Source organism: Oenanthe melanoleuca, chromosome 1 (genome assembly GCF_029582105.1).
Source record: "Oenanthe melanoleuca isolate GR-GAL-2019-014 chromosome 1, OMel1.0, whole genome shotgun sequence".
NCBI lineage: Eukaryota > Metazoa > Chordata > Aves > Passeriformes > Muscicapidae > Oenanthe > Oenanthe melanoleuca.
In genome coordinates, this window is record NC_079333.1 from 4,850,298 (window position 1) to 4,876,798 (window position 26,501).

The 26,501-nt window shown below is 39.0% G+C and overlaps 1 protein-coding gene across 7 annotated transcripts in view; it reads right to left on the reverse strand.

Moving 5' to 3' along the window:
• Positions 1-26,501, reverse strand: part of POU2F1 (POU class 2 homeobox 1) — a 107,255-nt gene that overhangs the window by 40,578 nt on the left and 40,176 nt on the right. For 4 of the 7 annotated variants that reach the window (XM_056487351.1, XM_056487341.1, XM_056487377.1 and 1 more), the window contains exons 2-3: positions 7,487-7,552; positions 775-875 (exon numbers count right to left, since the gene is read on the reverse strand). In XM_056487351.1, coding sequence (XP_056343326.1) covers positions 775-875; positions 7,487-7,552 — 167 coding nt within the window. Of the gene's footprint in view, positions 1-774; positions 876-7,486; positions 7,553-12,252; positions 12,460-26,501 lie in introns of those variants that run through there. The other 3 variants (XM_056487361.1, XM_056487322.1, XM_056487332.1) reach the window with 2 other exon arrangements.

Sequence of the window (26,501 nt, forward strand, 5' to 3'; positions counted from 1 at the left end):
CAAGGTCATCCAATTAGGTACAGTATTTTAAAGTTTAACTTGGTGCAGAGGAAGAGAAAGAAATTAGGACATTTGTTTTCATACATCAAGTGCGAACAGATAAAAAAACTACAAAAAAATGCCCCTTATACTTCTTTTCACCTAGGGATGCCCCATTTTGCTTCAGCCTGCATCTGAAGTTCAGCTTTGATTCCCTAAACACAGCAGCAGCAGAACAGAGGGATAGTATTAGAAGTCTGAATATCATCTGACAAACAGGTCACTGAAATAACTTTTTTGTAAAAAAAGACGACCTCACAAGCCATATATGCTTAGTAAGTACAATCAGCTTTCTTTGTAAGAGTGAAGTGTTTTTAACTAGATAGTGACAGTTTTGGAATCTTGGTAGCCATTAGGCCAATACAATCCTTTCCTAACAAATTGAAATTTTGTCTTGCCTTTCAACATGGTATCTCTATTAAGGTTAAAACAACAACAAAACAAGCAAACAAAAAACCTACTCAAAACCACACCATGACATTTAGGCATTCTCAAGTCCCCAAAAATGTGATTGGTAGTCCTCCCAAAGAGGTCTCACCCTATCTTGGCACGTTCTGCAGCCTAATGCAATGAAGTGAGTGCCACAATTAGGACTTTTTCCAGGTGGTGTACCCATATTTATGTTCTAATAAACGACTTTCCATCCTTCACAGAAAGAGAGAACATGGCACACACCAGGGCGGCTGCATTCACAGCTGCCTGAGCCTCCTCTGTTTGAAATGTCTCTTCTCTTACCTGATGAAGGTGCCCAAGGAAGGCCTGGGCCTGGGCTGTAGAGATTGCTCCTCCGACAGGCACAGGCTGCTTTTGAAAGTCCAGGCCATTTGTTTGCGTGCCTGGAGGAAGAGAGAGATTGAAAACTATTAATTACTACTTTTAGTAAGTGGAATAAGAATTAACACTCCAACTTTCCTGCTAATGTCTCAACATTATACAGTAAAAAAACACTCTGAGAGTAACAAGAATTGCATTTTTTTATTGAAAGTGAGCTGGAAAGCAGAGCCAAGGCTTCAGTAATAGAGCATTTGTCAGCTGAACAAAATCAACATAATATTTTCTTTAGCTTCCATCATCTATGCTGTATACCCTGAAGATATTTAAAATATGTACAGATATGGCACTTTGGGACACGGTTTAATGGGGGACTTACAGCATTACCAGTTGGGCTTGATGATCTTAAAGGTCTTCTCCAACCTAATTAATTCTATCACCTGTGTTTCTACTATCCCATCACTCTATACACAGTTTGAGAACCAAACAGATGCTTGATGCAGTGATCAAACTGTATTTTCATTCTCCATACACCCTCTATCCAGTAGCTGAAGACTAACTTCAAGTTCAGAAAGTGCCAGCAGCAAGGTTTGTATGAAAGCCATCTTTCCTTAAAGACAGTTTAAAAAAACCTGATGAAAACAGCGTGCATACACAGCAGTTATGGGCCAGTTTTAATCTTTCCAGAAATGACTCCTCTACATTTCTGTTAAAGTTTGTTCAGAGGTCTCATTAGATAAGAGAACTGCCTGGGCTTGCTTCTGCTTTTACTTACTCTCATATAACTAAAACCTAGTTATTTTCCTACACTTTTGCAGTCTTTTCCTAAACTGCTCAGAAGACATGAAAACCCCCCAATTATCACAAAATAATCTGGGTGAAAAGAAAAAGGAAAAGAAAAAAAACAAGTGTTTTTTTGTTTTGTTAGTACCCACAGTGGCTAACAATAGGAAGGGAGACTCTAAGTGTGTTGGGATGCAGGGAATTTCTAGAACAGATGATGCAATCCTTAATATTGCGTGACTGAAATGAAGCAAAACCAGCTTTAGACTTGCATGTTTACTCGTCATGACAATCAGATTTTGTTCAGTGCCTATGGGCAGGTGTGCATAGTAACTCCTACTTCAAAATTCCTTCTATCATCTACATTCCTTGCCATAAAAACCCAGTTTATCTTAGCAAAAGAGTTAGAGTTATTGAACAACAATAGGTGGTTGCTATTCCTTGGAAACATCTGCAAAAGCAAGTAGGCATAAAATGTAATTAGTAAAACAGACTGTCCAATATCTTACACTATTATTTTGACCTACAAACAGCTTGCACAGGTAACATTTCCAAAGACTGACCCATTGTTCAATTAAATACATATATCAAGTTAGCTACCATCCATTTGAAGTACACCTAAGGTGGCCCTTTGATGCATCTTTGGTGGAAGGTCTGTGTGGGAAGATTTGGTCAACTCCCAAGTTTTCAATTCTATGCTTTGGGCCAAGGTTTACAAACTTGAGAGACATACACGCAGACAAAGACCCACAGATGTGTTAAAAATATTCCAATTTTAAACTGCATCAATTTATTTTGCTTAATTAGTCTAAAATTCCAATTCAAAGTGAATTAGGGACTCTCATTGGTCTGAATTGCTCCTGAAGAAATGCAACTTGGTTGCCTTTTTCCAAAGTATGGTATATAAGAAGGTCTGCTGGAAAGAGCCAGAAGAATCTCATCTATCTTCATTTTTTCCAGTAAACTTCAGAATTCTTTCCATGCAGAAATACAAAGGGAATGAAAAAGTGCTTGGGTAAATATACAAAAGTAATTCCTGACAAATAGCTACCATAAGTCAAAGGAAACAACCTACCACCTTCTCATTTAAGCAAAGGTTTTGAATTAGTTTTCAATGGTCAGGGAGTAAAAAAAAAACACAGATAAGAAAACCTACTGGAGGGCAAATACTCCTCATTCCAATAGGAAACTTGTGGGGGTTAAAAAAAATTATCTGTTTCTGAGAGAACCAGCTGCAGGCCTCACTTTAGGTAGATAGGTGAAGTTGTTCTAGTTAACTATCTTCCAAAAAGAGCCTCAAAAAATCCTGATACCATATAAAAAGAGCATTACTGCACAGGTGTGCAAAAGAAATGCTCCAGTTGCACTTCTGCTGACTCTTAATATGGAAACCTGAAACAAGCCTCCTAGATGGTTTAGAACAAAGCAAGCTCCAAGACTGAGCTTAAAATCTTCATGGCTCCCAACAAACAACTTAGGGACTGTGAGAAAACAACATTTGCTTTAAATTCAGTCTTGAAAAACATCAACTCCCTCTCCCCAGGCCTCCTAAAACCAAACTCAGAGCGAAACAATCCACATTATACCTGTTTACTCTCTGTTCTGCTACTTGCATCTTAAACTTTCTCTGGTGTTTGGAAGCACAATGTCTCTTCCCCTCTGGATGCAGCCTTAATTTTGGAAGGACTGCTACCCTGGCTGCTTGCATTTACAGGATGCCTATGTCTTTTGAAGAAGAGCAAGGAAAATAAAGTGAATCCAGCATATGAGAGGCCTTTGATTTTAAGGTGCTCAGAAGGATGTGGCACCTCTCCCATGGAATCCAAGAAATCTGATAAGGAGCTGGAAAATGGAGCTGTCAGAAGCAGAAGGTCAAGCACACTGTAAGGACACAAAAGGATAGAATGCCACTTTTGCTCAAGGTAAGCATTAAATACAAAACCCTGTGATGATTAACAGATATGACAGATACAATCACATGTATTGTGATTTTAACAATCCAGGGTATTATTGTATTTTCCATCTTCATCCCAACTCCCATAACTGCTAGAGCTCACAAAGACCAAAAACAGCCCAAAAAGAGTGGAAACTCTCCAATTTCCATCTCTCCTTTCTTCTTGATTCCAGCTCCATCCTCCCTGTCCTGCCCCTTCTGGTAGCTCACCAGTAGTTTGTTTTGGTTTGGGTGCTCTGCCCCCAGCAAGCTATGGGATGAAATTTCATCCTTACAGTCCAGGTCTAATGTTGCCAAGCATGTTTAAATTCTGGCATAAATTCAGCCATGTGCTGAGCTACTTCATGGAGTTGGACTGGATAAAGACTAATACAATGCTACTCCAGGGAAAGAAATAGAATAGTAAATACTGAACATGGATTAATTTATGGCATTTTGGAATTGCACCTGCAGAGGGTAAAGAAAGGCATGACAAAGCAGAACAGCAAGGTAACATTGCACCTGCAGTCAGGAGAACAATTTACTCTCAAAATTCCAGATTATAATCATCAGATTTCAGCCTGAGCTTGCAGACTGCATTAGAAAGGAAGAGGAGTGAGGAACTCCAGACCAGGGGAGATGTGGAGTAAGGTGCAAGAAAGGACTCAGGAAGGGAAGGCAGACAAGGAGAAGGAAGATTTCAAAACCAGTTAGTATCTGCACTGTGCTCTGGGAGATCTCTCCCAGCACCACCACCATATTTTCTCTGGTCAGTCTCTCTCTCCCCCTCTGCTGAAAGACAGAGAGATACCCCCAATATTCAGAAATTGTTGTTTCCCTATCCACATTTCCTAATAACAAGTTCAGCAGTGGTAATTGCCTGATTTTAGCAGTTGAAGAATAGTTCATGGTCTCTCTCCTACAGACTTTCTTCTTATGGAAACTGGAAAATCAATCTTTGGAAATGAAGCAATGCAAACAAGTATCCTTAGAATCCTTCCAAATACCACTCTTACAATAACTATTATTTTGCTGCTATGTCAACCAATGTCTTAATAGGACAGTTTCCATAATCATTATAACCTTAGCTTTCACAGTTCTGCATCCACACAGCTCTTACAAGAGAAGATGCATTAAACAAACAAAAAGGTTGAGATGTTTTGGAAAATTTTACACTGCTTATAAAAAGGAGATCAAAAGGGCTCTCCATTTACTGTAAGATATTTTTCTTACTTCTTCTTTATCCAGCAGATACTATGTAGACTGCCAGCCCACAACTAAAGCCTGTAAAAGATTTCTCTAACTCTGCAGTACTGATGACCAGTTGGTCAATACGTGTTCTTAAGAAAACAGCCATCCAACAGCTCCTGTACTCATATGTTTTGGTTGTTTTTAATTAGTCTGAAATATGGGTTGGTTTTTCAGATGCTTAAAAGGGAAGTTAGCACAAAAAATACAAAGTCATAACATATTTCAGGCACTGTATTGTGATCAATATATTTAGGGGACTTTACGATGTTTCCTAGTCAGAGCTTAAAATAAAAAACCCAAGGTTGTTAACTTTCATGAAATTTATCTGATAGCTCAGAGAACTACTGATGTTTGTCATCCTTAACCAGTGGTACCTTGTTTTTTTTTTCCTGAGAACACCAGCTCTGCCAAATGTAAATTCATGCTCCACAGTAATTTCTCTTAACATTTTCAAGTTGCATTACCTCACTACAGTTTAAAACAGGAATTACCCAAATAAGTACCCACTGAAGTTTAAAAGATAGACTATTAGTGTTTACACAGCAGACTCAAGTGATTTACAAATGTCACTGGAAAGCAGACAGTTGGAGAAAGTTACAAAAATAAGAACTCTGAGTGTTTATAAAAATCATCATCACGCATTATCTGGGGAGCACAGGCACTGACAGAAAATCAATGGCACTTCCAGTTCTCAGCATTCGAGCTGAAAGCTGACTTCTTTTCACTCAAGTATGCACTGAGCCCAGAACCATAATCTAAGTACCCCCATCAGAAGCCTAAAATTACATTCTGTGAGTATTCCTTTCAGAGCCTAACATCTGCCAAGTTGACTAATACAACTGATGCTCGAGTTCCCAAAGAACATCACAAATGCCATCAATCACTATCTCCAGTGGTTTAGGAGCACAACATTTTAAAACAAAACAATGACTGCAGAAGAGAGAGTCCTCAAAAATTCTAGATTACTTTAGTTCATATAATTTAAAAATCAGGATACAAAACTGGAAGGAAAGACTGAAAACATTTAAACTAAAGAAACAATATTCCAAAAGTTTTAAACACCAATCAGAGTCAAAACTTACGTAATAACTAGCTTTAATGTTAGAGTATTAAAAAATAGTCACTGTATCCCCTTTTAACATGAAAGGACCCTACAATCCATCCATTTTATGTCATGACCCCCACCTTCACAATGATATTTGTGAAATATTTGCCTAAGAGGGCTGAGCTCTGCTGAAGCAGATGCAATGCTCCTGTGGTAATTGACTGATTACTTTTGAATAAAACAAATCCTCCTCTTTACCAGCTCAGCTGAGGTGAAACTGCTGAAGTTGCACTGAGAGAAGTGTGTTGGGAATGTGCTCTGGAGAAAGCACATGCAGGGAACTGTGGTCACATAGGGCAGGAAACCTGAATTTTCTCAGAAGTTTACACACATCCTCTAGCTACAAGGAGTCCACAGGGACACTTAAAACAATTGTTCCCTTGATTCTGTTTATGATCATGAAATATTTACGGCCCATATGTTTTTGAAATAATGTTTTATATAATCTTAAACCATTAAATATATAATAGAACACTTCTGTGCAGAAAAAAATTGATACTTCTCCCATTAAAAATATAATGACAATTATAAAATGTGAGATGCTAGCAACAAAACACACATTAAGAAGTAGGCAGAATTCCTTTTGACTGAACCCATATATTGGCAGAAAAAATCCAGCCTCTCAGATAAACAAAATTGAATTTATTTAAGTTTAATTTAATTAATGTGTTAATTTCATCACAACTCCAGAGTTTAAAATAAAACTCTTATTATTGAGCCATGAAAAAGAAAACTTGGTTTCCTCATACAAGGTAACCAGACTCCCCTCAAAGCAACAAGTTCTCTCTCAGAATTTTCTCTTCCAAAACACTATTCTGAGCTGAGAAAAGATTCTGAGCTAGGTTAAACTTTCCATTCAGAACTGTCATTTCTCTTGCTTTCAGAATGAGCATTATATTATATATTACCTCCAGAAAGGATTTCAAGCATGAGCTAGCATGATTAAGTTACAATGGCTCAACAAGCTTCTTCAATGGCCTAGAATTTGGTCACACCTTAAAAGCGTGCCAAACGGCAGACTGGCCCTGACACAAAATCTATTTTTCCCAACCAAATTTCAAGGTTCTGTTCTAACACACTAAGAAATTACAGAAAAGCTGACTAACATTTTAAAAGATTTTGATATATTATGCTTTCTCCATTTGACTTGTTCTTGAGAACTGTTGTGACAGCTTGAATGAAATCTAGAACGGAAACAAGATCAGGCAGTGGCCCACATCTGCCAGGGAAAATTTCAACCCAAAAATAAACTATGAAGTTAGAAGTGCCAAAGGTATGCTCTGCCAGGAAAAAATGAGACTATTTATGGAGAGCTAGTGCCACCAGAGCTTCAGTGGTATCAGAAACATAGATAGAAAAAGTGGGGAAGGGAAATCTTATATAAAAAGTGTGGATGGTGCTCCAATAAAGTAGGTATGAATAATGCCCTGTATGCAGTAGGGTTAATGGCAGAATTATTTCCAGGTCTCCAAAATCAAAGAGTGTAGGCTTTTGTTTGGTTTTGTGGGTTTTTAAAATCCTACTAAATGGGTAAAGAAATTTTGCTTTTAATATCCACTCAATTCCACCAGAAAATACCTGTGCACCAATTGATCATTTCTTACCTGTGTTCCCGTCCCCACTCTCCATCGATGGTTTACTGGTTTCTGACGGATTGTTCATTCTTGAGTCTGCATTAAAATAGAAAGAAAGATGAAACAATACAGCAAAAAATCCCCAAATCTATTAATACCTTTTTGTTCAAGAGAAGTACAGAACAGCAGAAATTTGCTATGTACTTTACCCTAATTCAGATTATAACACAAAAAAAGAACAACCAATACCAGAACACAATACTGAATCTTCCAGATAAATATTATTTCAAAATTTTCTATGACATTATTCCCATATGTGAAAACATGGTATTAAGGGAATAAAAGACAGCATGCTGGAGGGCAATGATAGGTAGGAACTTAATTTTCAATACAATGAAAGTCATAGAAGAAAAAAAAAGGAGGGGGAAAGAAGGAATGATTACACCAAGATTCAAAAACATTAAGTCTGACCATCATGGCCTGCATTGTTCTTGTGTTTGTTCTCTCTGCCCCACCCCAACAAAAGAAAGGAAATTCAGTCACTATAATTAAATGGATGCCATTTTCCTAATACTGAATTTCTATTTTACTGGAATGTCACTGACACTAAGTTACTTTATATTTCCTATATATTAATGCAAAACCATACAAATATAAATTAATTCTTCTTTCTCCCTCTGGATGAATGTATTGAAAAGTCTGTTCCTGGTTTCAAAGCCTGTCAGCTGAACACAGTACAATGCAGAGGGCCTCTCCAGATGGCAGACAGAGAATATAGTTTCCTTATATAGGAATCTATACAGATGTTCTCTGTACAGCATCAGCTTTCCAGCTTATTACCTCCTCATTCCTTGCCACCGACCCCAGAGTGGCACATTATCACAAACCAAAATTACAAAAAGAATCTCAAGACAGAACAGCTCATAAAATGAAGTGTAAGCAAATCCTTGAGCACACTCTTCCATTCCCATAATGAGCTAAAAGCAAGTTCAATGAGCTTAAAATGAACCCTTTACTCCAGGATATTCTCTTGCTAGGTGCTTAAAAGGTTACCTCTGTCATGTACTTTCATCAAAGCAGTGATTTCCAAAATACCAATAGGCTGAAGAAGAATACAGAAGCATCATTAACTGTGCTGCATCTTTCCCCCAGACAGTTCCAAGAATGCCCAGACACCTCAGTGCTGGGCAGCCCATGAAAGCTGGAAATGAGAAGATGGACTGTTGCCATGTACCTGCTGCAACCAGTGCACAGGAAAGACAGGGACCTGCTGGAGTGGGTTCAGAGGCCACCAAGATGCTCAGGGCTGCAGCACCTCAGCTATGGGGAAAGGCTGAGAGAGTTGGGGTTGAGGAGCCTGGAAAAGGCTCCATGAAGGCTTTACAGCAGCCTCCCAGTACCTAAAGAAGCCTGCAAGAGAGCTGGAGAGGGATTTTTTACTGTAGTGACAGGGGAGAATGGCTTTACACTGAGGGCAAGTTTGGACTGGATATCAGAAAGAAATTCTTACTGTGAGGGTGGTGAGACACTGGAACAGGCTGCCCAGAGATGTGGTGGATGCCCCATCCTGAAAGTTTTTAAGGCCAGTGTGGAGTTCTGAATAACATGATCAAGAGCAAGGTGTCCCTGCCCATTGGCAGGGGGGTTGGAGGGTTGGAACTGGATATCTTTAAGGTCCCTTCCAAACCATATAATTCCATGATTCTGTGATCAATATTTTTAAAACTAGTATACTTTTCCACATGAAGAACTGTGGCAGTTGAACCCAATAGAGCCTTGAAAATCCAGAGGACTGTAACAACCACAGAACTTCCCCTGACAACCTCTCCAGAGCCTCAACTCTTCTCAGAAAGTTCCTGTGACTATTCTTAAATCTTTGAAATGTTCAGCCATGTGTAAAAGAGATCTGGACTATCAATGTTACCCTTGGTATAAAGGCAGATCTGTTAGACTGCTTTTTGAAAGGGGAAGGGAATGAGGAGAAACTGCAGCTGACTGCTGTTGGCCCACATTTCAGTAAGTGTTGCCTCATTTTTCACAATGTCTGCTTAGCACATTCAAGCTACAAATTCAGTCTTGAAAACCAGAGCTCTGCTAAGGTTGCAGGTACAGAACCTATTGCTTCCAGGCTCCTTATTTTGTCATTTTCCATACTTGGATATCATGATTCATGCTCTAGAAACAGAACATGGGTTCCACTGACTGTACAGAAATCTCTGCTCTTGACATGGCCCTCCCTGCTGAGAGATCCATGCATTTCACATTTCTTAAATTGAGTTTATTGTTGTGGCAGCAGCACACTTGTTTAGAGTGATTACAGGCAATGTGCACTTGATAAAGAGCATTAGTTCATTCCTTTACACACAGATGGCTACTGAAATTTCACTTTAGAGAGCACTGAATGGGAGTTCTTTTATTTGGACACAAATATGAAGAGTCCTCATCCAAAAGGAAAATGAGCAAAGAGTTCTTACAAGTCAAATACATTTGGTTGTGGAAACCAGGCAAACTCATGAGGCTACTGGACATAGGATGTAATTTTTACCGCCCAGAGTAGAAGAATAGCTTGAACTCAAGATGCCACTGACTGCAAAAGGGAAGAGCACAGGTTGAGAAGGTTGTCTCCCAGGAACATGGAACCTACTTGCCAAACCACTTCAGAAAATTCATATTAGAAAAACAACAGAGGGTTTCCTGTTGCTAGTTTGTTGCAGGAATTGAAGTATTAGAGTCAAGGTGCAGGATACTAATGATAGAATAAGCAAAGCAAACAAACACAGAGAGGGGACACAGGTGTCCTGTGCCCAGAACTCAAGCAGGGTAGTCACGGCACTGTCCTATGAGGAAGCTCAGACAAGAAGCCTCCCTACACGATGAGGAAGTTTGCTCAGCCACACAAAGTTATAACTGTACAGACCTCTTTCCAAAAAGCAAGCCAGGACACGTTTTTCTGTCAGGCTATGCTGCAAAATAAATCCTTCTAGAAAAGGTTTTTTAGTACTAGACATACACAAAGTTTATTTAACTACCAAAAGCTTGTCTAAATGAATAATATTTTATTGTAAAGATCCATCCTTAACAAAGACCCCAAACATTGCTATTGAAAAAAGCAGCAAGTTGGAAGAAGAAACATCTTTCTGGTAGTGCTCTGGTTCAAGTGAAGGATAGCATCCATTATTTCACCAGCTCACTATTTCTTGTTCAATCTGTGGGCCTTCTGCATGTAAAGCATCAAGAACAATGCCTCTATTTCCATTGCAAATGGTATGACATCCATCTGAAGCACAAAACTGCTACCAGCAAAACATGCTCATATCCGCGGGACACTCAACCCACCGATGCATTCTATGTCGAATAAAAAGCTGCTTAGTGCATATGTGCTCCTTCAATTTCTGCTTCAAACTTAAAAGAATAAACAAATGAAGTGGGCTAAAAAACCCTAAACCTTTATGCCTTCACCTTTTTTTCTTCCTTTAGATCTTCTTTGGGTTTTAAATAAAGGCCCTGGGCTACAACTTCTGCCAACATTATCTAAAAACAAACTCCCCAGAAGGAAGGATCGAAAGCAGCAGGTGCACGATTGAAATCAAACTCTCAGGAGTGAATATATTCCACGCTGCTCCTCTGCTAGCAGGGCTGAGGTGTCGCCAGGCAGTGCTGTGCCAGCCTTTCACACACCCTCAGGAACATTTCCAAAGGCATTCAGGAGAAAGAAGCAGTGGACACAGGACCAACCTGAAGGGTTATAAGGGCTGCACACAGCTGGCAAAGCAAAGAAAATCCTAACGTTTATATACCATTAACTGTTTCCTTTCACCCATTAAAGTGGAACTGCCTAATACTCCATTTGCACCAGCAAAAATGATTCATTTATGTGCATGGAAAAAACAAAGTTTAATGTGAGTGAAAACATGACAAGAATTATTTAGAAATTTTCAAAAAACATATTCATATTCAGAAACAAGCATACTCAAACGTCTGCTTTAAAATTTACCATCCAAAATATAATCTTTTACTTAGAGATATAAGTTCTTACATGAACTTATATGATGGAATGAAAAGAATAATAAAATATATATGTATATACATATATATACATTGAGCTTCAGAGGGAAAAGCCTTGAAAAGAAATAAAACCTATTGTAAAATTGAGATGATCCATTACTATAAATAACTTTAAAAGACATGAAGAAGGAATTATGGCATGTCTGTTCTGCAGTCCTGATGGAATCTCAGCGCAGGAAATGTATTATCCCAGTAACCTTAAACACAGCTTGCAACGGTATCAATGGCAACCACTGTGCACTCCCCCTTATTTTCTATTACACACGAAGAACCTTTCTATATTAAAAATACACAGACATAACATACATTCTGCTGTGGAATGGCTCAATACAATTACTAAATTCCTTCAACACTTAGGCTCCCTCTCATTCATTTTAATGCTTTAAAATTTCTAATGCACAAATATGCAAGTCAAGTCCAGTGCTTGTTAGAAGGCAAATGCTTCTCAGACTGAAATCCTAAAAGCAAAAGATCTGTATTAATATCACCCAAGTCTGTGCAGAGGAAAGGAATTTTCCTGGAGCGAGGGAAAAGAGGAAAACAAACAACCAAACCAAAGCATGTATTTCCCTGGTACAGCTCGAGCTATCCATCTAGCAGGCAGCTACTTGCTGCCGATTCACTGGTGAGCTTCAGCCCCCAAAATACCTTCTGCATATGTGATTAAGCCACTATGCATAGTCAATCTCCCAGCCTCGGTGCCCGTAAGAAAGAGCTGAGCTGGTACCCACCTAGGACGTAGTCGCTGCAGTCCAGCATTGCTGTGGTATCCTCTACAGGTTCAGATAGTCCAAGGAACGGGAGAATGGCAATTTCTATCAAATCTACACTACTGCTCTGACTGAACATGAAAGGGAGTGGGGAGGTGGGGGGAGAAATACAACTTCAGTTACACCATAGCAATCTTCAACTGAACAGGGAAACTTCAGTTGCTGTGTGGAGTTTTAGTCTCTACTACTAGCTGTGTCTGACATTGTCAAGGCGACTGAAGCGTGAAAAGTTCCCCTTTTTGTAATAAAATAGAAACAAAGATTGCAGCTGGCAGTTTCCATAATGAAGCTTAATCAGTATGCGCCTGATTAGGGCCTTATGCAAATCTCCTCTCGTTAGCACAGCAGCCAGCACTTTGAAGTCCACGAACAATTCATTTGCAGAGTACACTGAAAGCGCTCCCTGCATAATTTAAATCACGGTATAAATATTTATCAGCTCATTTGCATATTAATTGGCAGTGCATGAAGGGAAAAATTATCTCCCGAGTGCCAGCATAATAATTAGGGAACAAAATGAATTTTCTTCCAATAGCTTGGCTTCTCAGCCCTAACTCAAGCACAGTACCACAGGGGATCAGGGAGGGGAAGAGACAGAGTTCTGTTCAAATGCCACTGAAATGACACGTACAAATTAGAAACAACTCTACAGACTTAAGCACCTTTAATCTTATTCCTGCTGGCAACAATAACATCAGTAATAAAGGGGATTTGGAAAAAGCTTTCTACACAATCCAAATAATCCCACGAAAACAATTAGCAAGGTAGAAGCTGAACACAAAGCTGTTAAACTGGTGCTTGCACATCTGCGTGGAGTTTTCCACATCCAAACACGCTCTGTCTCAGCAAGGTCCCAGGAAGGGAAGAGTCCTAGCAGGGCAAGGAAGTGGCACGATTCCCTTTAAACAGCTGAAGAGCTTGGTGATTCATTATCGGGTAATCCCTTTGCCACGGCCAACTTAACAGCAGTGGATATGTCAAGTATTGTGTAACATTTGACACCCATTAATCTATCCCGAGTGAAATCAAAATAGATTTAGTCTTTTGCTTTCCAATGACTTCCAAAAAAAAACCCCACCAAAAATCTAATACTAATCCCTTCAAGCACGTACACAACATGGCTAAAGAAAGCTTATTGCAGAGCCATGGTTTTTGAAAGGGGCACGTCACACCCACGTTGCATCTTTGAAGCATTCAGTGACAAAAAGAATGCGCTTGCTGCTGTGACCAAAGTATGCTAGAGCACTGGAGAACTGAGAAGAGGCTTTGGTCTATGGAGAAATCAATCTTCTTTTCCAAAAGTGGTCCACAGATGTAAGTGGGCTAACTATGAGGCTCTATTAAACCATTTCAAATAGTTTGTTTGCTACTCAAGCACTCGTGTCCTAAACAACAATAACATTTATATAAAAATTCAAGCATGATGTGGACATCACAAAATTTATTACTCCATATTCTGATCAGGCAAAGGTAATATGATGATGCAGATGATTACAGGGTTGAGCCACCCACTTCCAGGTGCTAATGTGAATTTAAAGAGTAGGTTGTTTTTCTCTTTTCTTTCCTTTAAAAATACCCTAGCTGTACTTTTCTTCTCCTCATTTCTGAAGTGAATTCAAGCACCACCTCTCCAAACAAGAGGGAGTGAGAGAAAGGGACTTCTCAATCATCCAGTACTGACTGGAATTTATTTCCACGCTTGACCTCTTCTTCTGTTCAGGTTCATATCTCTACTTAACACAAGATGTTCCCAGCTATATATTTAACATGAGTGATCTACACTTGAAAAATATTGCAAGAAGAGAGGGAGAAGGTGCTCCCTACTATAGGGAAACAACTGCATGTGCTGAATAGGTTTTTCTAACACCTTGTTTCCAACTTGGTTTTTTACTCTGAGATCTCTGAGGAACATCTTCATGGTTCACAGACCTTCAGTAAACTTCACTCCTGTACACCTGCTTTTGGAGTGCACTGGGAGATAATTTGTTTGCTTTATGGGAAGAGCCTGAACACCAATGGTGTAACAAACCAAGCACTTGACAAAGCAAGGGCTCTCCTCAAACCAGAGTGTGCTGGGCTGGTGGCACACAGGTGCAGCAGAGCAGGACAGCAGGGCTCTCCTCAAACCAGAGTGTGCTGGGCTGGTGGCACACAGGTGCAGCAGAGCAGGACAGCAGGGCTCTCCTCAAACCAGAGTGTGCTGGGCTGGTGGCACACAGGTGCAGCAGAGCAGGACAGCAGGGCTCTCCTCAAACCAGAGTGTGCTGGGCTGGTGGCACACAGGTGCAGCCCCAAGAGTGCAGAAGTGGCCGTTGGAATTGGGCACGTGTGTGGCCATGGCTGATCTGCCTCACCAACATCTGATCTCCCCTGCCAACTCTTCACCATAACGTCCACTAACAACCTAATTGAAATAAAAAATTATGTGTTGACCTGTCAAACTAACAGCTGGCCCAAAAAATGAAGATAAATAAATAAAAAAACACCCCAAATCAAACAGCCAACCAAAACCAAACTCCACAAAAACCCCAAACCAAATGGTTCTTTCAGTAACCACTTCATTCTCTGACAATTTTATTATCTTGCCTTTTATTTAAGATCATAGAGTTATAGAATGGTTTGGGTTGGAAGGGACCATGCAGCTCCAAACCTCTGCCCTGGTTTCACTAGACCAGGTTGCTGAAAGCCCCATCTAGCTTGGCCATGAACACTTCCAGGGATAAGGCATCCACTTTTTGTTTTGCTCAGGGTTTTTTTGTGTTTGTTTAATTTACTATTGACAGTCTTTTAATCTCTTCTGTAGCTGAGAAGGAAAATGTCTAGGTAGGAACAGTGCCTATCACTCTGTTCCAAAAGCAGCGGTGGAATATATTAATTCAACGTTCTCTTTAGGTTCTGCCACAACACTGCCATTTCTTTTCTTTATGGCTACTTATTAAAAGTTACTTAACACCCTGAACCAAGGACATGCTTCTGGTACTCATGTTTAAGCAAAACAGCACTCAGGGCTTTGCTCACAGTTACATTTTTCATCCAAAGGCATCTCTCAGAAGAGAAAATGCTGCACCTCATGATAAGTAAAAAGCTCTCCACATCCCATGAAACTACAGATATCTCAAAAACCGTGTCTCTCCTCTTCAGCCAATTCTACAGTTTTTACATTCATGATTTTTTCCCCCCATTATCCTATTCAAACTCTTCCTTAGAACCAAAGGAACTCACACAGAGCCAGGTATGACAAAGGCAGGTTTTCTTCAGCTAAACACTTTGGAACCTGAAGATAACATTTCAGCAGACACTTTCTACCCCATTCACTTATTTTTGTCACTCTCTATGTATTTTCCACACCATACCATTTCAAATTAATGTCTTTCTTTTGCAGTCTGCCCCATGAATACATCACTTTCTTTATTCTGTTATAATGACAATGCCTGATTCCTTAATAACTCAGTTTTTGGAAAGGGGACATCACATTTACCTGTAGACTGTGCAACTCTTGGGGTTTTTTATATGGTTGTGTTTCCATATATTACTAAAATGTCACTTACTACATGCCCTCCATGACAGGTAAGAAATTTCTGCCCCCATCCAGCTCAGTGACAAGCATGACCTTTGCAAACTTCAGGGCCACACTTTCTGATGAGATTACCCAATAAGCCAACTCATTATTTCCCTTTTAAACAGTGTACTTGAAGTGCAAAGGAATACATATAAATTGAATACAAAATACAAGGAAAGGAAATACAGCATCAACTGCAACATTAGCATGCTGCCTTCATTAGTGTATCAATGCCTAGGACATTTTACCTTGAGGGTACTACACTTTAACTCAAGACACTCCCAAGTCTCCATCCCACAAGCCAAACCAAACCTAACAAAAATTTCAACAAATACAACTCCAATGTGCTATTTAAGGAATTGTAAAAATCACATACTTCAACAAAATAAACTGTTACTAAAGTTGGCACAATCCTCTTAGAGTAATTACAGACAGACAGCAGCCTGTTCATAGCTAGGGTTCCAAGCCAACTATAATTTTAGCCACCACCTTTGACTGTGGCTAACAGAACTGATTTTATCTGAAAAATGGTAAGTTTGCCCTGAAAGCCAAAGAGTAGTTGTCTGGAAAAGTTAAATAAAATTGGCCTGTTTTAGAATTACCAGTCATTAGGCAATTGCTATGAATTGGAATTTTAGCCTACATCTAATTTTACTTCTCACAAACTCAAATCATAACTATCCTTTAAAACTTTCAACCACACAAAATGCCTTTCAAAATTCCTTTGTGTATATTTTTAAAGGAAATTAAGCATGTGGAGAGCTGAGCAGGAATGCTAATTTATCTTATCAGTGCAGGACAGCAGATACTTGTAAGCACCTGATACATTAATATAAAAAGGTTTGATTGTGGGTTTGGTTTTTTAATGCCTCAACTTATTTTTGTCCACAGAAGGTAGCAACTACCATGGAGTAAGTCTTTTTTTTCATAGAAAGAAAACTGTGTTCATGACAAATTTACAATACCACCACATGAGGAGGGAAGAACAAAAGGGGGCAGTGATATGAGAGAAAATAAAATAAATACCCCTATTCAAAAAATACAGAATAAAAACTTCCACAAGCAAACAGCCTTATTTGAAACTCACAGCTAATTCTGTCATTCAGATGCATCACCAGAACACTTTTGCCCTACCCTTACTGCCTACAAGCCATGGGACATAAGAATATTATATTTACATAAAAGCTCTTTTTCTCATCCTGATGAATGTTTTCTTTTCAATAGCAGAGTTTACAAATTCAGCACAGTCCACCCTTGTTGTCTTAGAAATGATGGAATATTTTGAAAAACAGCAAGTGTTAGGTCTTTACATCTCCTGAATTAAGCTCTCATGTTCCACTCATTGTTTCCACAGTTTTCATGACTATTTCATAATGGCTTCAGACTTTTTCATGTGGTTTTGAGTGTTTTTTGTTTATTTACATGCATCATAAGCACTAACTCCAGGAACTTAATTCAAAAACCAAGTCAAAGTGTCACACCTTTGAAAACCAATTTGTGTTGTTTAACTACCATGTTTCACCTGCCACAGAGCTGTTGCACATTAGCAGATTTTATTGTCTTCAGGGCATTCACCTCCTTCCAATTTCGCTTGAAGTTAGCATAGGAAATGAACAAATCATGCTGATTGCACCACACTTCAGGTGTGTTCAGCATCATTCCACATTCATTGTTCTAGTAAACTTGTATATGGAAAGTAATATGTGAACTTAAGCAGGGTTTTTAAAAAAACACACACAAATTTCTTAAAATGTGACTATTGTATGGGAAACACCTGTTTTGAATTTTTGTCTACTTATGTGGGTCTCACTCTCCTTTAAAATTATTGGTTTGTCAAATCTAAAATACACTGTCAAGTACTGAACACCTTGGATAGATCTAAATTGACTATTAGTCAACACCTCTTGTATTTTATTACTTTTACAGGATTTGCATGCCTCACATTACTTTTCAAAAAAAGGACTGCAGAAAAAAATAAAGTCTGAAGACTGATGTGAAGTTGGATGAACAAAACACAGGGGAGGGCTGGAGAACAAGACCAGTAAAACTTAAATATTTCTTTGAATTAGGAAAAAAGGGACAACTTGAGGATGCAGGTCTATGTTATAGTAGTATTGGGGGGGAAAAAAAAAAAGCCATATTACCTCCCCCTCCCCCAAACAAACAAACCCAAAGACAACCTCATGAAAAGCTTGCAAGCTTTTATGATGGATGCTGCATCTTGGGTCAGCTGGAGAACCTGGAGCACCATTGGGCACCAGTGCCATGAGGAATGGGGTGACCCCAAATTTCCCCTGGCAGAACACCAGCCAATCCTCATGTACCTCCTGGACCTAAGTGGGATCATTTGTTCCCAAAAACTATGTTTATGGGAATGCATCTTCCTCACATGCTACTGAAATTGTGCACACATTTGAATGGGAAAGCTAAGTGCAGTTCATACTACCAAAACAACAAGCAATCAAGGTGGCACAAATATTGGTAGTTTCAAGTTGCTATTGCAAAACACACTAAATATACCAAATATTTCAGAAAAATAAATATTATCTAATATGCAAATCACAACACAATTGACCTGCCTTGACATACGAAGAGTACTTATGCCAAGCTCAAATACTGAACAGAAATATTTGTTTTAGCAGCTGTATGAACTATTGCACTCTGCAAGCATCATTGTATGTGCATTCCAAAAGCATTAATTTTGCCTCCCTGTGTCCACTCACACAACAGGGACAGGCCCTCAAGGCTTAAAAACGTTATTTTCAAACCCACCTGTTAATCAAAACATAATGCCTTATGCCAACATGCTGTTTCCCTGTTCTCCACCTTGCCAAAGTAGCAATTACCAGTCTAGCTTGATGAACAGGGGCTCTACAAAGAAGAGACTAATTCAGTGTATGACTTAACCACACAGCACTGCTCAAATCCCAGAGCCTCCACACCACTTGTCATTAACTACACTACAGGTCACTCTCAAAACACATAAATCAAAGTCACGGATTTCTGCTTACAATGAGTCCTGCTGGAGGCAACTGGATTCATCAGTATCAACAGCCCTGATGGTATTTAGCCCTAGTTAGCTAATTAGAGTGTTTAACTGACAAATTAATAGCAAAAAGCACATGCACAATCTCTGCAGTTCATTGTATGAATTTAAGTTGCATGGCTGCTGTGCTCATGCTTTGCAGGAGCTGCTTTTGCTCCCTCTTCCTTAATAACTATCTCAAATCCGAGGAAGGATATTGCTTTAATGCCCTCAGCACACTGATCCAGACACTATTAACACCTGTAGGAACCAGAAGACATGTCATGAGAATGCTTCTTTCTGAAGCTTAAATTATTTGATCTCAAAAGAGGAAAAGGCCAAATTCCAGACAAGCTGCTTTGTATGTTACAAATTGAACAAAAAATTGCCAGATGCAAGATCTGAAGAAAGAAACAGAGTTATTCACACTGCAGACACTGATTCCATCCATCAGCACACCTATCCATGCATCTATCATTCTGGCTGCTCAGAGCTAACTAAGACTGTATTTGCTGTCAGCCAGAAAAAAAACCCTAATATGCAGTGCTTGGGCACCTGGGTCTTTAATTTATAATAATTTAAGAACAGCAGAAAGTGAAAACCACAGCATAACTACACATATAAAGTACAACCTTCATGAGCTTTTCCAGGAGATGTTCACAAGCTCATTTTGCCCATTTTAGCACCTATGCTGTGCTAAAGCAGAAAAAGCATTGATCAGCTTTTCCAGGAAATAACCACAAGAAGGGGTTTACTAGAAGCAATATTTAAGGGCAGGCAGCAGGACTGACACCTGTGGCTGTGTTTGCAGAGGATTTGCTGGGAAGACATGCACATTTTTATTTGCAGGCCCATGGACACACCACTGAAGACAGCAATGTCTTGTTTACTTCTCCAGCAAATCAGAGAAGAGGTAAACTTTTCCACACTGCCTCACTTTTTGTAACTTATTTTGGAACTGTTAGCTTGACAGGGGCAGAATCCTCTTAAAAAACCCCAAACAACAACAACAACAATAAAAAAACAATTCACCATCTACTTAAAAATGACAGAGTAAAAGAAAATAATTGAAAAAATTAGGTCAACAGGTCTAACTAAAATTTTTCAAAAGTGATACCCAGAATACTTAAATTCTTAGTTGCCCATTCCTCAATAAAACACAAGTCTTATAAATGTTTATTTTTTTTTTCACAGAGAAATCAAAAATTCAAACCAAGACACTTAATTTAGAGCCTTGTCAGTACCACAACCATGAGCCATAATGCTGAGGCTGCAAAAAGCACCACTGCTGTCCTGCTGCCTCTTACACAACTACTCAAGAGAATTGGTCTGTCTTAAAACTACTCCAACAACAAGAAGAAATACTAACCCAAATCTTGTTTTTTAATCCAAGAAGAGAAATGCTTACCCTGGTGAAACACAAAGGCAGCAAGAACACAAAAATTAACAAATGGGAAAGATGGTTCCAGCTGGACTATTGCCTTAAAACATTCACTGTCTACAGCTTCAGTCCACTCCTATGTTACACATCCATCTTATGAATGCTGTCATGCAAATTATGTAACAAACATAAGAAATTAAAATCTCAAACCAATTATTTATTTCCTCTTTAGGGACACTGACTCTCAGCACTAACACTGACAACTTTTATCAAGTACACTTGCATATTCACATGCCCCTCCAATGCCACTCTGGAGAATACTCTGATTTCTGGTCTCTCACAGGCAATTTCCTTGCTCAAAAATGGAAATGTGATTCCTACACCATAAAACTTAACTATAGAATCACTTATTTTCATCAGATGCATTGAAGAAGGCATTAGAATTGCAAGGTTTGAAAATAAAGAAAATGGGGAGTTGTTGACTGACAGAAGCAGCAGCAGAGTAACAAATACAATTAATACCAGTAAGCAGTTTAGCACAGACACAGCTTAGAGCATTAAACCCCAAATTCAAGGAACTGCTCACATAAGAATTTAAAAATAACTACTAATAACCCTAAGATGTCACAGGAGACCAACCTGCAGAAATTAAACAAGTACACCTCATAAGTGTCTGAGACCTCTGTATAAAACCCCTGTAGGCTGATCTAGAGCATCTAGCCAGGCTGAAAACTGGAACTCTCAAGGGACACCACAGCTCTGGTGACATTAAAAACAGATCAGAACTGAAGCTGTTTACAAGCAACCTCACATTAACCCTCAGAATTTATATCAGAATTTTATATATATATATATATATATAAAATTTATAATGATATCTGATGTATATTACATATAATTTATATAATATTATATATAATTGATACAGAAACATGTATACTTGTTATTTATGCATATTTTATGTTTTATATAAAACATATATACTATACTTATACAGTGTGCATATATATATATATGGTTTATATTATTTTTTTAATAAGGTAGTGATCTCAGATTTCCCAAAGCTTCTAAGCCTACTGCTCTGAAAACAGTTTACATGTTCTGTTTTCCTGCAGAAAGGTACCACGACAGTGCCAGCCCAGTGGAAGAAATAGCATAACGAGCAAGTCAGCATACAGTGCTGTTTTCACCACTTTTGTCCAGTCTTGATCCAAAGGCAACTTGGTGTAGTGAGAATTAACAAGCAAGAAAAAAAGTAAAGCCCTTATGTGGCAGGACAGCATCATCCCCAAAAATCCAGCCACAAACAGCCCAAAAGCTGCCAACTGACCACCAGTGCTGACTTGAATGAAAATCATTCCCCAGCCTTCTTAGGAAGTCAGTCACCACTGAAAGAAGAGCAATTCAGTATTCAGGAAAAAACCCTCAAGCTAAGCTCTCCAGCAACACTCAATATTGCACTGACATTTTAATACTGCACTGAGTTGATCTAACATGCCATTTTAAAAGGACCTGTATTCCACATTGCTTTCACAATCCCTCACCATCACAGAGAGATTACTCATTAAAAATGCAGAGAAAGTTGGCAAATTCTATGGGATTTAACTAAGTCAGAAGCAATTAAAAAAAAAAAAATCCTCTGTGACATTCCATTTCCAGCAAGCCTCACAACACTGGTGAAGTGCATGTAAAAAGGCTACAAAATTCAGCACCCTGCATGAGCCTACAAGAAGCGTGAATACGAGCATCTTTTCCATCCAATGTCACAGTCTCAAAATGACAAGCCCTTTTTTGCCTGCCTACCGGCGAGTCTACACTCCTCTTTTCTTCTTTTGAATTTTCCCCAACTTAAATTGAATGCAAATAAGCCAGGTGTGGTCCCCAGAGCAGTAATCTGCAGATAGTCCCCACCGAGTTCCCATAGCAACTTGCACAGCTGGCCACGAGAAAGAGGTTGTATCTGCTTCATATTGGCTACAGAGTTTAAACACTCAGCAAGTGAAACACCAATTATCGCATCTCGTAAAGGAAACATCTACTAAAAAGCATATCCATTTTTCCTTGATTAACACAGGAAAATAAACTTCTGGATGTGCTCCTGGTTCAGCAATTGCTCAGCACGTAAAGTGAATATCTGTTATTTAGAAGTGGCGATACTTATGAAGGAAATGGCTTCTCTTTTCTGCTGTAAGGAACTGAAGTTCAAAAAAACACTACAGCATTTGGAAAATGCCTGTCATTCTGTACCTTGCCATCAAGAAAAACCACAGCTGGAAGAGAAAAGTCAGAAACTCAAATCTTTCTGGACAAGTTATAACACTTCCACAAGACAGTAACTCTCTGACAAGAGCTTTGTAATATTTCAAATTTTCACCCTACTCTTCCTGTATCAGCTTTCAGTGTAAAAGCCCAAAGTTACTCTGCAACTGACAAACAGCTGTTCATTCCATACAAATCCTGCCCTTTGTTCCCTACCTACAAACAAGGATCCTCCCTTCTATTAATTCCAGATCTTTCTGCATCCTGCACACACAGCTCGCTACTTTTGCCTGCAATTCTTCACCCCAGCCTTCTCCCTCTGTCCATTCATACCAGCTGGCTAAACAACCAGGGAGAAGGCACTGGGGCTGATTGGGAACCTGGGAGGACTGACTGGCCACAGGTATGTGCTGGATGGTCAACCCACCAGAAAAGCCATACAGGTAAGGACCAGGCTTTCTCTGCTTTTCCTTTGGCACAGCCACAAGCAGAAAATCTCTCCTCCCCTCTCCTCAGGTAAGAACAGCCCCTACAGGCTTAGGGGAAAGGATAGGCTCAAGTATCCCTGCTAATTCCTACAGCTCTTGGGAAGCAGAAACACAGAGGGTACCTAAGACACTGCCCACCCTCTCCCAACCCCAACTACAAATCAAAGACTTTTTGGGGCAGAGGATGTTGCTAAACGTGAAGCAATCTAAACAGATTTTTCTCTGCCATGAATCTGCATTAACATCCCATTGAAGCCCTGCAAGCTTGGAGGATCCAGCCTGCAGCAAGGAGTCCCACAGTCTAAGCATAAATAAAGAACATTCTTTTCTGTTTTGCTTTGAATCTATCTTCTTCTGTAGCACTACTTTAATGTCCCCTACTTGGACAAAAAGGATCCATGAATTGTAGGCTCCTATTCCCCCTCCATGACACTTCACTGACTTCTGCCATATCCCCCCTTAGCTCTATCTTCTAGGATAATCTCACGTATACACAGTTGTCCATTAAAAGTGTGAATGGATTCCACAAAATATTCCTAATACTGCTTTTCTGCATATTTTTTTAATGCCTGAGGAGAAGAGCTGCACAGGCTAGTACCCAAGAGAAAGAAGCACTAATGGATTGTGGCACAATGCTATTTTTTCTTGTATTGCTTTGCACTCTGATCGTAAGTCCTAGCATCTGACTGGCTTTTTGACTACTTGTTGTGAATGAAAATACAGCAGTTATTTCCATGAAAAATTATAACATGAAAGATGTCACACCTGAAGCATTAGGAATTCCTATATTAACTGCACATAAACTCAGGATCTTATCTCTCATTCACCAGGAATTTAATATCATTGAAACATCATAATCTGTTCAATTTGGTTAAAACTGTTTTTGAGAAAGAGTGGAAAGGAAAAGTCAGAAAAACATAACACGAACCTCTCTTTCCTTTGGAAACCTGGTTAAGTAAAAATAACAACATGATGCTTATCAGTCTCCAAAAGAGCAGGAGGTTGATAAGAAACAGACTCAGCATCAGTCACTCCTGTTTGTGCTGACTTTACAAAATGTCTGTCCTTGTACCTGGCATAACCAACTCTCAGTGATCTCTATTGTTCAAGGAGGGCATGACAAGCTTTCCCAGGAACATTCAGTCTGTAACTTCACAAGAAGACACCATTACGCCAGTTGGCTCATAGGAGAATGTAAATTTATCTAGGAAAGGGGAAATATAAACAAACAGGAGCAGTTCAATGTGCATATTGGACATTAACTATAAATCTTATTCCTCCATAACATACATAAGACATTGTACACCTGTGAGCTCTTCCCATTATCCCACCTGTGGGAACTAGCCTTAATCCATCACTAACTTGAAAGCTGCTCATTTGCTTAAGTACTTTTGGTTTTCTTCTCTACCCTTTCTGCCTTCCAGATTTCTTTTCTTTTTCTTTTTCTAATCAGCAGCACTTCAAAGAAACAGCTGAGCTGGTGGCATTAAAATGACCAGGGAAACACACAAAGCTTTAGCAGGGCACAACCACTGAGCAAGAGAAACATGCCATTTAGTGTTTAAAATGATGACTGCAAGCCCACTCAGCTGGGGAAAAAAGGAAAAATCACAATTCATTAGAGGGAAGAAAAAAATAGTATTCCCCTATACACCTGTCATAATTTGCACTCTAAGAACCACACCATATTAACATTGACAGTCCACTGCATATTAATAAAAGCCAAAGACTTAAAAACTGAAGGCACTCAGTCTGTATTCAAGCCAGTAAGTTTACATACTTTACAGGAAGAAACAAAAGAGGCATACAACTGGCACCTGAGAGGCTGAAAAATGAAGAGATTTTACACTGGAAGTGAACATGCAATTTTGAAAGAATTAGTAGTAATACCAGCTAATACTGGTATAACAAATAAATATTTAATGTCAGGTGTTAAGGAGGAGACACTCTAAATGCAAATTTACTCATGCACACACACATGCCCTCTGCTCTCGCTCATATGTATCCCTTAAACCAACAAAAAGGCAAGTTTTGTATTTCTCAAAAATATAGAAGATTTAAGTACATATTGATTCTGTCCTCTATAGCTCTTCTCTCTGCTTTCCTTTCATGATATTTGTTGCATGCTGAGGATACATTTGCACTGAAATTGCCCATATGCAATTCGAATGTCATTTGACCAAATCTAACCCTATACATGGCACTTGCTTATGAACATGGATATGGAGCATGGAGGGGAATGGAGAAGGTAATAGGGAGGAGTGAAGGTTTTCCTTCTGATGAGACCTGGAAATAAACACAACATTTTTGTAATAAAAGGAGGCCATTGATCACCTCCTGTGTAACTTCAGCCTCAACTTTCAGGCGATGGATTAGATTAAGAACAGTCTCATTAACACACTCTAATAGACAGAGCTATAAACCATTTTCTTAGCTTCAGCTGTTAACTGGCAGTTAATTTTTTATAAGGCATGCCCTAAGACTCAAATCACCAGCATCAGTTTCCCACAACTGGATCTTACTTGGACTGGCTAAAGAGGCTCCCTTAACCATAACCCCGTATACTCAGTGAGCAAGTCACTGTTCACTAGGTCAAACTTGGTGTAACCAAAGATTCTGAGTTTTAAATTCAGTTTGACGAGCTTTTCACATTCTGAATCCATCACATCTCCAGCTTTGTTAGCAACTCTCCTGATGTTACAAATCTCCTAGCAGTACCATAAGGTTAGACTCAACCATATTTGTAACTCTAGTATTGTGTTATCACAGGTAGTGCCTCACTCCAAAAGCGATTTCCTGACTGCAATTCATCACAATACAACTGATTTTTAGTGTGTACGTGTTTCAGAGCACAAGCTCCTCTACCAAAAGTGAAACCCACATCTTTTTTTGCTAGGTGTTTAACAGACACTCTACTTAGCTGAATTAAAATACATGGGTAAGTTCCCAGAAAAAAATTGGTGACTTAAACCCCTTTGCAGTAATGGACCTGATAGTGGCAACTTCACCAATATTTGCATCCAATGAAAACTTCACCACTGAAGTTTCCATATCTTTTCCTGATCCCTGGCTGACACGGAAAGCGCTTGCTGAAGAAAAAGACACAGCTAGTAGATTTTGACTTTCCATTAACAACTGTATTGAGATTTTTCAGTTATCCTGTCCTTAATCCTTTTAGTATGTGTTACTATTGATTTTGTATCACTTTAATTTGGTAATCAATGAAGTAAGCCATTCTAAATCAGATACATTATAAAAGAGTGCATTTTATCAATACAATTACAAAACAGAGCTTTAATCTTAACAAGAACTGAAAAGGCTTACAGCAAATTCATCTGAAAAGACTTTCTCTCTCCCACCATAGAAAACTGTATGAATTGACATTAGATTATTTTTATTGACCAAAAATTGTCTATCAGCAAATAAAATTATCTAGTTACTCAAGCGAGCGTAACTGACCTCCAGCTTTTAAAATAAAACTGCCTCATTTTTTGACAT